This window comes from Prunus mume, linkage group LG6 (assembly GCF_029339155.1).
Source record: "Prunus mume cultivar Tortuosa linkage group LG6, ASM2933915v1, whole genome shotgun sequence".
Lineage (NCBI taxonomy): Eukaryota > Viridiplantae > Streptophyta > Magnoliopsida > Rosales > Rosaceae > Prunus > Prunus mume.
Genome location: NC_142703.1, coordinates 22,082,933 through 22,096,895, shown reverse-complemented (window position 1 = coordinate 22,096,895; position 13,963 = coordinate 22,082,933). Strand labels below are relative to the sequence as shown.

At 33.4% G+C, this 13,963-nt stretch overlaps 1 protein-coding gene across 1 annotated transcript; it reads left to right on the top strand.

The window, feature by feature from the left end:
- Positions 1-8,893: 8,893 nt before the first annotated feature.
- Positions 8,894-11,112, top strand: LOC148916459 (7-deoxyloganetin glucosyltransferase-like). Its single transcript, XM_089054851.1, has 2 exons — positions 8,894-9,480; positions 10,106-11,112. Exons 1-2 carry the CDS (start codon positions 8,964-8,966, stop codon positions 11,047-11,049), a joined length of 1,461 nt encoding a protein of 486 aa, XP_088910977.1. The 5' UTR covers positions 8,894-8,963; the 3' UTR covers positions 11,050-11,112.
- Positions 11,113-13,963: the final 2,851 nt, after the last annotated feature.

The following is a 13,963-nucleotide window of genomic DNA, read 5'->3' as shown; positions in this document are numbered from 1 at the left end:
AGCCTTTGTTGAGCATTGCATAATAAATCTCGAGATATTCTGACTACTATGAATTTAGTTCATAGTACAGAAGATGCTCTTCAAAAATTAAGATTGGAGGGTTGGGATACTTTCTTTGAGGAAGTGGAATCATTATATTTTATCGATATGCCATATATGAATGCTCCTAATAAAGTTGGTAAACTTCGTTCTTGTCAACAACGTGACGATATTATAATTGAACATCATTACTGGGTTAATTTATTCAATGATACAATAAATTATCAATGGGAAGAATTAAACAACAGATTTAGAGAAGGAACAATGAAACTTCTTATTCTCAGCTCTGATTTGGACCCTAGCAATGGTTTTAAATGATTTAAGATTGATGATATTTGCAAGCTTGTAGAGAAATTTTATCCTCAAGATTTCACTATTAAAAAATTACGTTTATTGAGGTGCCATCTCGAACTTTTTGAGTTTGAAGTACACCAACATGATCTTGATATCTTTCAAAATATGTCTACTCTTTCATAATTATGTCAAATATTAATTAACGAACATAGAAAAGGCATATTATTTGATTGATAGGTTGATTTGGTTAATTAGTGGTAACTCTTCTAGTTTCTATGGGGACTACAAAACGAGCATTTTCAGCTATGAAACATTTTAGGACTGCACTTCACAACAAAATGGAGGATGAGTATCTCGCAGATTACCTCTTTATCTAGATTGAGAAAGAGCTTTTTGTGGATATTGCTTCAGATTCAATAATCAAAGATTTTGATACACTCAAAGAGAGAAAGGTTCCACTTCATTAGGTAAGCTCTTTAATTTTTTTTTGGAATCGAACATATTTTTTTGAAGTTGGACAATGTGTTTGATTGGGTATTTCATTATATTTTGTACTTCTTTGTGTTATATTTGCTCGTAATGTGGCTTTGTTTGATTTATAAAATTTTATTTACATTATTGTTTCAAGAGAAAAAGACTTATAATATATCTCCTCTAAAAATAAAATAAAAATTGAGCCTACCCCTATAAAAAAATTTGGGTCCACCATTTGTCTTGAATGAGTGCCCAAGAGGGACTAAAATGACTTATGCAGTTTTCTTGCAGGTTCTCATAGAACGTAATGGGTTCTAGAGTTTCTAAATCCATTGCTCGAGAGAGAATGGGTTGTTAATCAAGAATACTTTTGGTTGAGCCCGCGAGAGGATATCAAATGAATTAGAAGACACCAACTGTCAACATGGTAGTAATTAGGGTTATTTGGCTATAAATAAGAATTAAGTGGAATTGATTATGGTGAAATCGGATGCTCTAGTGTCTCATCAACTTGATTTTCCACCGTTAATTAAATTGTTGTTTTTCATATTTGTTTTCATTAATGAATTTTTCAAATAAACTTTTGAATTAATCTTGATTCGTACTTAAAAGGAAATGACAGTTTTCGTTGGAACGATACTTCACTTATCTCTATATTACTTGTGCAGATTGTGCACTTGCAATAATTTCACAACACCCCTTAAAGGTTACAACCTTCTAAAGAACATCAGTAATAATATCATGGGAGCTCGAGCGGGTTATCACGGACATAAACACTCGAGCGTTGTCTCTGACAAACAGAACTCAAGCATCTGAGAGTTAGGCTTGAAAAATAATAGAATTATTTTTTTGTTTTTCCACAGTAGAACATGTTTAATTATCCTTTTAGTTTGAATTTAAATTATAACAGGTTACTAACTGCTGTGTTTGAAGGGGTGCCTTCTAACTTTTGTGTGTGAAGGGGTGCAAACAGTATTATATATACCCAATATCCAACAGACAGAAAAACTAGATGGAATTGAAATGAATGCATCTGATTTTGAGTTGACTAATATAGGAAGTGACCAGACATATTAATTGAGATCAACAATTTACAGGTAACTGATGACTTCTCTTTCTACTTGCAGCACTAACAGTGTTTACGAGTTTATCGGTTTGAGATTTAGTCTATTAGGTTCAATTTTAGCTGGGAGATACCCAAGTTTGACTTTACTAACTTGTTTACTCACTCGTCAAGAAACACCTAATATTAGTTACCCCTTCTAGATTTTTCTTAACGTATACGTATATGTGTGCATATATAGGGAAATACTCTTTTAGTATACTGAATTTGGATCATTGATCTGGTTAATTCTTGTTCGGATGTGTGGTCTGATTTGTAGAACGTTATCCTATACACTATTAACTTCTACTTTAAATCCTCCATCATTCAAGTGTATATGCATTGCTAGCTGCTTTTTTTTATTGGTACAACTATACGAAGTTGATAAATAAGTAAATCTTTGGTTAAAGGGAAATCATAATTTTTTATTTATTTATAAATATTATAAGTTTTTATGACTTTTGATTAAGCATAACAAATGTTTTTCAAAAACGAGGTTTCTTGAAATGAAGAAAATAGAAGAAATTCTAAATGCGAACTTTTTCTTAAAATAAAATGATTATTTAAATATCTATTATAAATTAATTAAATTAATTAATTTTTTTTTTTTATACAAGCAATATTGAGGAGAGAGAATTAAAATGCTTTTAACCACTAGAGTTACAAGTCCATTACTCTTATTAATTTTATATTTGAATTACATATAGAAAAGTTATAAGAGATAGGACCATTTACTTACACTACTACATTTTACACTTTGCTCGACGAAAAGAATTTCGTCGCGCAAAGTATATTGTAGTCGCACAAATTTTAACGCGATAGAAACTTCATCGCGCAGATTCCGTCGCTCAAAGATCGTGAAGAAAGACTTTGCGCGACGAAGCTTTTTCATTCGTCGCGCAAAGAAATATTTTGGTTTTTGACTTTTTGTTTTAGTATTTCTTTAATATTAATTTAATTATATTAATTATTTCAATTTTTTACTTTTTAAATTTAATTTAATTGTATGATTTTTTCTTTACTTTAATTTAAATTAACATATTCAAAATCAAATTATATATGAAAAATAGTGATCAAATTATCCAATAAATATATATATATAATATTCAAAATGTACACATAAATTAACAAAGTACAATAAATAAAAAAAGGGATAATCTCCCCTAAAATTGTTATACAACAAATCCAACCCAAACTCCAATCCCTTCCCCTTTACTCAACCTCAAATCCCACACAAACTCAAAACTAACTCCAAAAACACATATTAATGAAAAAAAATTTAAAATTTGGAGAGAATCTACCTTTTGGCAAGATTGAGAGTGAGTGAGAATGAGAGAGAGAAGTGAGTGTGAGAGAATTATTGAAGATAGTGATAGAGAGATGAGAGAGTGAGTGAGAGTGAGAGATAGTGAAAAGAGAGATGAGAGAGTGAGTGAGAGTGAGAGATAGTGAAGAGAGAGATGATGAGAGATTAAGTGAGAGGAGTGAGTGTGAGAGAAACGGTGGGATTTGGGGAGAGGGAAAGAGAGAGGTGAGGTAAGAGTAGAGGAAGACAATGAGAAAATGGTGGAGTTATTTTCATTTTAAAAACGGTATCACTTTGCGCGACGAAAGATGTTGGTCGCACAAAGTTTTGCGCGACGAAAAAAATTGAAGTATTGGTCACGCAAAGTTTTGCACGACGAAAAAAATTGATCGCGCAAAGTTTTGCGCAACGAATATTGGAATATTAGTCGCGCAAAATTGTGCGACGAATATTAGTATATTGGTTGCGCAAAGTAAATAAAAAATAAAAATCCCGCGTCCCATTTTTGGTACCGCCCAAATTTTGAAATTTTTTGCGACGAAAAATACATATTGGTCGCGCAAAGTCTAAAAATTATATAAAAATTCCGCGTCCCATTTTTGGTACCCACCAATTTTTGCCCGACGAAAAATATATATTGGTTGCGCAAAGTTTTGAGCGACACAAAATATTGGTCGCGCAAAGTCTAAAATTTATTTATTTTTTTAAAATCTCGTGTCCCATTTTTGTTACCTGCCCAAATTTTTCGAGTTTTACGTGACGAATTGTTGGTCGCGCAAACTTTTGAGAGACGAAAAATTGATTCGTAGCACGATATTTATAAAAATAATTGTTATGAATAATAAAAAATAAATTTTTTTTTTTTACGATTTAAAATATAAATAAGGTTAAAGCTACTTAATAAATGTATATACATAAATTTCTTAAGTGTTATACGTACAAAATAAATAAATTTAAAGATACTTAATAAGTATATATATATATATACACACACACCATTCAACGATCCAACCGTCAGACTTGTTTGTATATACTTCAAGATCGTATACCTCATAAATCGCAAAAAACAAACATTCGGAGACCCAGTAACTGACAAAAAATTTCAACGGTTCTAAATGAAAAATCACGATTTAACGGTTATTTTAACTCCGATTTTGATGATTTTTTACAGCTACACTCCTTGACCTTATATGAATACAATGAACTAATTCGATCGTCAATTTAAAATATTTACACTAGTGGATACCACAAAATCTTATGTTATATTTAACAAAAGTATAAATAAACTCTTAATTGTTAGTGAATATATTGTTTTGATGGCATACGCATTCTATGAAACTAGTTTGAATGATCCAATCGTCAAAATTTTTTGTTTATACTTTCAGATTGTATACGCCGAAAATCGGAAAAAATAAACATTCAGAGATCAAATAACTGGACAAAACTTTTCGACGGTTATAAATGAAAAATCATGATTTAACGGTTATTTTAACTCCGATTTTGATGATTTTTTACAGCTACACTCCTTTACCCTATATGAATACAATGACTGAATTTGATCTTCAATTTAGAATATTTACACTAGTGGATACCACAAAATCTTATGTTATATTTAACAAAAGTATAAATAAACTCTTAATTGTTAGTGAATATATTGTTTTGATGGCATACGCATTCTTCGAAACTAGTTTGAACGATCCAACCGTCAAACTTGTTTGTTTATACCTTTAGATCATATACGCCAAAAATCGAAAAAATAAACATTCAGAGATCAAGTAACGAGACAAAAATTTCGACGGTTATAAATGAAAAATCATGATTTAACTGTTATTTTAACTCCGATTTTGATGATTTTTTACCGCTATACTCCTTTACCCTATATGAATACATTGACTGAATTTGATCTTCAATTTAGAATATTTACACTAGTGGATACCACAAAATCTTATGTTATATTTAACAAAAGTATAAATAAACTCTTAATTGTTAGTGAATATATTGTTTTGATGGCATACGCATTCTACGAAACCAGTTTGAATGATCCAACCATCAAACTTGTTTGTTTATACTTCGAGATCATATATGCCAAAAATCGGAAAAAATAAACATTCAAAGATCAAGTAATGGGACATAACTTTTCGACGGTTATAAATGAAAAATAATGATTTAACGGTTATTTTAACTCCGATTTTGATGATTTTTTACCGCTATACTCCTTTACCCTATATGAATACATTGACTGAATTTGATCTTCAAGTTAGAATATTTACACTAGTGGATACCACAAAATCTTATGTTATATTTAACGAAAGTATAAATAAACTCTTAATTGTTAGTGAATATATTGTTTTGATGGCATACGCATTCTACGAAACTAGTTTGAATGATCCAACCGTCAAACTTGTTTGTTCATACTTCGAGATCATATATGCCAAAAATCGGAAAAAATAAACATTCAAAGATCAAGTAATGGGACATAACTTTTCGACGGTTATAAATGAAAAATCACGATTTAACGGTTATTTTAACTCCGATTTTGATGTTTTTTTATAGCTACACTCTTTGATCCTATATGAATACAATGAACTAATTCGATCGTCAATTTAAAAAATATATTTTCTAACAAAAACCCAATCCAAACAACAATAATATATTTTTCTAATAAAGATTTTAAAAAATAATTTTTTTATTTTATTTATTTTATAAGGACTTTGCCCGACGAATTGATTTTCGTCCCAAAAAGTAGCTTTGAGCGACTAATTGTTTTTCGTCACACAAAATTTGGTCGCGCAAGACTTTGCGCGACGACGTATTGTTGTCGCACAAAAGTTGGTTGCGCAAGGTTTTTAGCAACGAATTTTTTAGTTTCGTCGCGCAAAGTGACTTTGAGAGACGAATAATTTTTCTTCGCACAAAATTTGGTCGCGCAAGGGTTATTTTGTAGTAGTGTTAATAATTAGAGTTTGGCCTATGGAGTGGACTTTGGATTAACTGGCTTTATTTAAATAATCAAATAATGGGCCTTCAGTCTGTTGGACTCAATTGACTGAAATAATTATTTCATACAATTTATTTTTGAAATTCATATAATTCTTTTATTTTGAATTTCAAATTTTAAACAAAGAGCCAAAAAGAAAAATACAAATTTAAAGAAAAACCCTAACAGAGAAAAGTTTTAGCTGCCGCCCTCCTTGGGGTCGGTGGCATCCATCCCTCTCCTCTCCTTCCTTCCTCTCCCCTCCCCACCTCTACTTCTTGTCCATCCACTCAAGGCCCTCTGTTTTGGCTAAATTTGGTGCTTGCTTGACTATCTTGGTAACAACATGGTAGTAGATTAGCTCTTATTTACGTAATTTGTATTTCAGTTTTTTAGTTTATTGTGTGTTTGTAGTCTCTACTTGTATTTTCAACTTGTGAGTGTTAAAAGGTTGTATTTGCAATTGTAATTTGGTGCACTGAGATTTATATTTGATTTTTTTAAAGGTTTTTTTTTTTGCCAAAATGCCAAACTTTCTTAGGCCATGTATGCTATGAATGGATGTACACCTTGTGGGTTGCCGATGGACTCCTCCGTATTATTTGGATTAACCCTCTGCGGTTACTATGTTTCCATATTTATACTAATCCTATATGGTTATTTGTATTTGTATTCGTCCTTATAACCGAGGACCATTAGGCATGAATTATGAATGCAATCTACTGCCTTTCTATCACAATTTCAAGTTCATTATATGCGGTTATCTGCAGAACCACAAATACATGAGTGGGGGCGAAGTACTGTTAACTCTATTAACTCTACACGTCAGTATTTCTCTATATTAATTTACTAAAATTTTAATTTCTTTATTTCCTATAATTACTGATTTACCCAAAATAGGACCTGAAATTATAAATAAATAAATTAATAAAACCCCCTATAAGGAATATACTTTAGAAACATACCCAAAAACTATTTACTACCTAAAAATGAGTGTTGAAGTTCCTATACATTACACCTCTGTCATTGATTAACTTAAAACAAGTCCAATACAAAAAACTAAAAAAAAAAATCCTAAAATAAGCCCAGCAAGCCCAACCTAGATTTGACCACAAAAACAAGCCCATCAAGCCCGAAGTAGATTGTTAATACAACATCATAGAAGTACATTTGTTAATATCTTGTCATAAAAATACATTGTTAATATCATGTCATAGAAGTACAATGTTAGTATCATTTCATAGAAAAACATTGTTAATACCATTCCATACAAAAAAACTCTAAAACCCAAAATAGCCCAGCAAAACATCTGATATCCTTTGCAAAAATCACTTCCAATTGTCCACAGTTTAACCAGAAACAATAGCAAATGCAAAAGGAAATATCTCTACAAGAAAATAAAAATACACTGTTAATACTATGTCATAGAACTATCTTTCTAGTAAAAATCACATTATATATATCATAAACTTCAAGTGCACAGTTATATATAGAGCAAAATATAGAGTATGCTTTGTTAATATCTATTAACACTATATCATAGAAGTACACTGTTTATATTATGTCATAGAAATCAACTCAATTGCAGAGCATGAACAATATAATAGTTGTTCATACCAATTATTGGAAACTAATAACTACATTTCATTTGCATAGTAGGTACAATAAAAGTGTTCAACTGCAAAAACCCCATGTCGTAAACTAGCAACCTTGAAAAACATAATGGACAACACAACCCTTTGGAACAAACCTAGGAACCCAAAGCAAAAACCCCATGTTTGTAAACTAGAAACCTTGAAATACAATTGAAATTGAAAGAACAAGTGCTACAGGAAGGCTGGTTTGGCAAAAAGTTGCTGCCAAAACTGCCAAGATAGAAACAAACACTATGAGCTGCAGCAACCAATGGTATGATTTTCTTTTCATTTTTTACCACTAGTAAAAATATTAAATGTCTTCGTCCTTGCTAACTAATGGCAACAAACTTTATACTTAGCAAACCGCTTTGCAGTTTCCATGGACATGGTAACTAATTACGATTAGTAAATTTGATGTAACATAAAAGCAGACGGAGATTGTAACATAAAATCTAATGTGAGAGACAGACAAAAGTTGGAAAGGGAAATTTGAATTCCATTATCAGAGTAGAAACCATTCAATCAATACTCCAATTTTTTACCACATCACATCATCTTTTTTGTTGGCAATTTTTGTGCCCAATATATTAAGGGAGCTAATTTTCCCACTCCACTCTTGTCCATTTACATTTCCTTTTGTTGGAAATTGTATATTTCCACACACCTTTTTTGTCCACTTACACTCACTTGTATGTTATAGTAAAAAGTATTTTTAAAAATATTAAACGGAGTGTTAGTGGATAAAAGAGTGGAAAAATAAGCACCCTATATTAAAAGAGTGTACGAATTTTTTTTTTTTTTTGGTCAGTAGTGTGTCTCGTGTGTGAGAGATATATATGTGGATGTGATATCTTTGAAAATGAAGGCATGAGATTTCCTCGATATCTCTTGGAACTCAGGGCCATTGATCAGTCCAATCCAATAATTTAGATGGGAACAACAAATTTACCAAAAGAAGTTAAAACTAGATCACGGTGGCAAAAATATCTTGACTATTATGTATACTGCCAAGAGAACAGATGTAATGTAGATCTAGATTTTCTATAAAGTATATATCTCTCGCAGTTCTTTAACTCACACACGCAGCACCCTAAGAGCTAAGAATTAAGATAGAAAAGAGAGAAAGAAATAGAAATGGATGGCGTTGGAGTAGAAGTTAGCAAGAGGCCTCATGCTGTGTGTCTCCCATTCCCAGCTCAAGGTCACATAAGCCCAATGATGAAGTTAGCAAAGCTCCTACATCACAGAGGCTTTCACATAACCTTTGTCAACAGTGAGTACAACCACAAACGCTTGCTCAAATCCCGAGGCCCCTCTGCCCTCCACGTCTCCCAGGACTTCTGTTTCGAAGCCATCCCCGATGGTCTGCCCCCTACGGACGCTGACGCTACGCAAGACATCCCGTCTCTTTGTGAATCCACAAGAAAGACTTGCTTAGGACCATTTCGCAACCTGCTTGCTAACCTTAGTCTAGACAAGGCCCTACCACCGGTGACCTGTATTGTCTCCGATAGTATCATGTCATTCGCCATCAAAGCCGGTGAAGATCTTGGAATTCCGGTGACGCTGTTCTGGACTACAAGTGCATGTAGCTTGATGGGCTCCACGCAGTATCGCCAACTTATTGACAAAGGTCTTACACCACTCAGAGGTACATGTTATGTTTCATGAAAAATAAAGGGCACGCATACAGTAAAATTGAAATTTTGTGATATTATTATTTGTATTGGTTGTTATATGAAAAGCAATTAAATTAACGGACTGGCAAACTATTATATTCTTTGTTCACCCTCCTTTATTTTTTAATTATTTTTCATCTCATTTATCCATGCAATTTTCATTCACAAAAGCCTTATGAAAATGAGATTGAAAACTTTAAAAGAGATAGGAATTATAGTGAATGATGAGTATTGGAGTACCAAATAACTCTCCCTTATGAGGAGGTCTAGACGTTATTACCGTGCAGACGCTATGTGTTTTCCACTACTTTTCTCTGTTTTCCTCCTTGTTTATAATGGTGTCTTCCCGATAATAACGTACGGATCCAGATGAGAGAAGAACTATATATATATATATATTGCTTTTACTGAGTGTTATGGTTCTCATCTAACAAATTATGTGATGCTCTGAAGCCCACGTCGGTAACGAATTATGTGATATGGTTACAATATGTACAAATATTAAGCCCGTAAGAAAGAATTCTTATATCTTTGTTATTTAATTTGGGATATAGAAATGGTGAGCAGCTATGACAAATTCTATGTATGCTTTTTCAGATGAGGCTTCTCTAACAAACGGGTATTTGGACACCACGATAGACTGGATTCCAGGAATGAAGGATATTCGTCTGAGAGATCTCCCAAGCTTTGTACGTACCACAGATCCAGAAGACATGATGCTAAGCTGCGCCATGGGGGAGGTAGAAAGAGCTTCCAAAGCTTCTGCTATCATCTTAAACACTTACGACACATTGGAATATGAAGTGTTGGAGGCTCTTTCTTCAATGTTTCCTCCAATTTACACCATTGGCCCCAATCACTTGCTTGTGAACAAGATTGTTCCCCAGAACACTATATCGTCATCCATCGGTTCCAGCCTCTGGAAAGAAGAGCCTGAGTGCCTACAATGGCTGGATTCCGAGGAACCCGACTCGGTGGTTTATGTTAATTTTGGGAGCATTACTGTTATGACACCCCAGCAGCTTGTTGAGTTTGCTTGGGGTCTTGCTAATAGCAAAAAGCCCTTTTTGTGGACAATTAGGCCTGACCTTGTGAAGGGTGACGCTGCTGTTCTCCCATCGGAATTTGCCCAAGAAACGAAACAAAGAGGTTTGTTGGTCAGTTGGGCACCACAAGAGGAAGTTCTGAACCACCCATCTATAGGAGGATTCTTGACACACGGTGGCTGGAACTCCACCATTGAGAGCTTGAGTGCTGGAGTGCCAATGGTTATATGGCCGTTTTTCGCGGACCAGCAGACGAACTGTTGGTTCTCCTGCACTCAATGGGGAGTTGGCTTGGAGATTGATAGCAATGTGAAGAGGAGTGAAGTGGAGAAGCTTGTGAGAGAATTAATGTCGGGTGAGAAAGGGAAAGAGATGAGAAAGAACGCCATGGAGTGGAAGGGAAAGGCAGAGGAAGCTACTGGTCCGAGGGGTTCTTCATTACTGAATTTGGAGAAGTTGGTTAAAGATGTACTGCTGCAGCCATCAAAACCCTAGTAGGTAGCGGGATAATCAACCCTGATCCGGGGGGTTCTATGTTGTTATTTCCTCACACCTCAGCTTATGTTTTTTTTTTATCAATTTTTTTTTTTTTCATTTTTTATCAATGGCCGAGGGCTTTGAACTATGCAATTTGTTTTCATAGAAAAGTAGTGTGTGCTCCCGTATTTATAAATCAGTGGCAAGTATTGCCATCAATAATCTTCGATGACCGTACGTCTGAACAGTGGCAGATCCAGGATTCAAAAGTCAGATAGGCGAAACTTACCTTAAAAACTCGACGGTATGAGTGAATTTTATTGATAAAAATAAAAAGATACACCTAGTCATGGGGGACGTAATGAGCCTTACCCTCAAATATGCATATCTATACATAAATAAAAGCTTAACAAAAAAAACAAGAAGTAAATGCAATGCAACACAAAAACTAAACTATTTTAATCTAAAATTGTACCCTACGAGGCTTAGAAATCTTAAATTCTTCAATTATCTCTTCATTATCGATACTATTAGCAAACTCTCTTTCAATGTGGAGAATCATGCAATGAGCAAGGAATTCATCAGTTATGGTGCTTCGAAGTCTATTCTTAATAATTTGCATACATGAAAAAGCTCGTTCCGTTGTTGCTGTAGAAACAGGAAGAGTCAACACCAACTGAATCAATCTGTAAAGCAAATGGTAGTTTTCTGCCAAAGTTGTTTCCACCAATTGTTGACATAATTGAGGAAGAGTGGTGAGGTCCTTAAAGCAGGGAAGGCGATGCATATCATTTTGAAAATACCTCAACTCAATTTCCAAACCTTTTAAGTCACTTGGATTGAAATCAGCAGGATAGAATTTCTCAGCAAGTTTACATAGATGCCTAATATTGAATGATTTGAAAGAATTACGAGGATCCAATGCTGAGCTAAGAATAAGAAGTTCAACTGTTTGCTCTGGAAATCTGTCATTTAACTCCCTCAACATGCAATCTATCACATCATTATATACATCAATGCGATAGTAATGTTTAACTGTAATAAAATCTTTTTGTTGACAAGAACGACGTGTGCCCATCATATAACGAGAACTCATATCAGGAACATCAATACCATGTTGTTCACAAAAGGATACCACACTCATGAATAAATCATCCCAGCCATGTGCCCTCATATCTTGGAACTGTGATTTTGTGTTTTCAACAAAGTTTAAAGCACTTACAATATCTTGAGTTTTTTTCTGAAACACTTGACAGAGAAAGTTGGTCAATCCCATAATTTTATCCATCAAAAACAATGCAAACACAAACTCAAAAGACATCATAGCAATATAGTTACTCTCTGCATCACCACGAAATTGTTGGTTAGATCCATGTTCACTGATTTCCTGAAGAAGTATTTTAGTCTCTTTAAATAAACTCATTAAACTTGTAATAGAGGCAAAGTGAGATCCCCAACGAGTGGCTCCAGCTCATTTCAAACTACAACCTTGATTAAGTCCTCTATCTGTCTCAAGTTCCCCAGAATCCAATAACTCTTTGAGTTCAGCTTTTCGAATTAAATTTAACTTATTACGGCGCTTATCAGTTTTTTATATGGATTGGGTAAGCAAGAGTGTATACCAACACATGGAATGGATATCAATTACATAGCTTATATATATGTTTTTTTTAGTGAAATATTCTGAACCAATACATGGCCCCCAACTTGAGCCCACTTTTCCCGATATTTTAAGCAGTTTGCTACAATAATTGTTTTGGCAGTTTGCTACAATATCGAACGATCAAAAGGCATCTCTCAAAACAAAACAAAAAACAAAAGCTCAAAAGGCCAATATATCAACGAAGACTTGATTAGGATACTTGTTGGAGTTTGAAAGCAAATGAATTATTTTTGTCCCACAATGAAAGTTCACAATTTTGCAAAAGTCTTTAACAAAACATGCTCGAGCGGGTTTTCTGTAACAGAAAGTGTTTGAGCGGGTTACTTTTAATATAAATTTACTATTTCGCTCCTATATTTAACTGAAATGATTAACCCCAAAAGTCTTTAACAAAACATGCTCGAGCGGGTTTTCTCTAGCAAAAGTGCTTGGGCGGATTATTTCTAACACAAAGCACTCAAGCGGGTTTTCTAACAAAAAGTACTCGAGCTGATTTTATCTGAGAGTTGGGCCCAAAAAATAATTTAATTATTTTTTGTTTTTGCACAGTAGAACATGTTTAATTATCGTTTTCAGTTTGAATTTAAATTAGAACAGGTTTCTAGCTGTTGTGTTTGAAGCTGCAAACAGTATTATATATACCCAATATCCAACCATAAAAAAGTAACTTGTTTTCCATCAAACAAATAAAACTTCATATTTTTCTTACATTCTCTTTGGAGAAGAAGCACATCTAAGTTCGTCATAGATCAAGAATCTGGTGCTGAATCCTTGATTTGTAGATAGTTGAATCCTTGGAGATAGATATCCATTGAATTGAACTTCAAGCACTGAGAATGACGAAATTTTGTCTTTAGGACATTGCCAATATGCAAGCCTTTACCATAAATTAAAGTCAATGTTCTCTTATTTTACTGTATTAGTTCATTCATGCAGTTTGTATTATTTGTTGTTCTATATAAATATTGTTCACTGCGTTAATATATTGATCCTAACCATCTAAGTCACCCACTGATTGTTCCTAACAATCTATTGACAAAATTCATTATAGGAGAATCTGTAAATGACGTGAAGGTAACTGATAAAGTCAATGTCAATGGCGTCAAAATACAATATTTTTTTTAATGTTTTGAAAGGACACAGCTAATATAATTATAAGTTTGGGTTAAACAGATTTTTTATATTTAAAACATTGTTATTTATAGTTCAAATTTGGAGTGCTACCAATAATACCCTTTAGGGGAAAAGCAAACACATTTAATTGCAATT

Bases quoted from the DNA above. Each gene is read 5' to 3' on its own strand.
- LOC148916459 (XM_089054851.1), top strand. From the start codon at position 8,964: ATGGATGGCGTTGGAGTAGAAGTTAGCAAGAGGCCTCATGCTGTGTGT. The intron at 9,481-10,105 runs GTACATGTTATG...ATGCTTTTTCAG, and splicing joins AGGTCTTACACCACTCAGAG to ATGAGGCTTCTCTAACAAAC.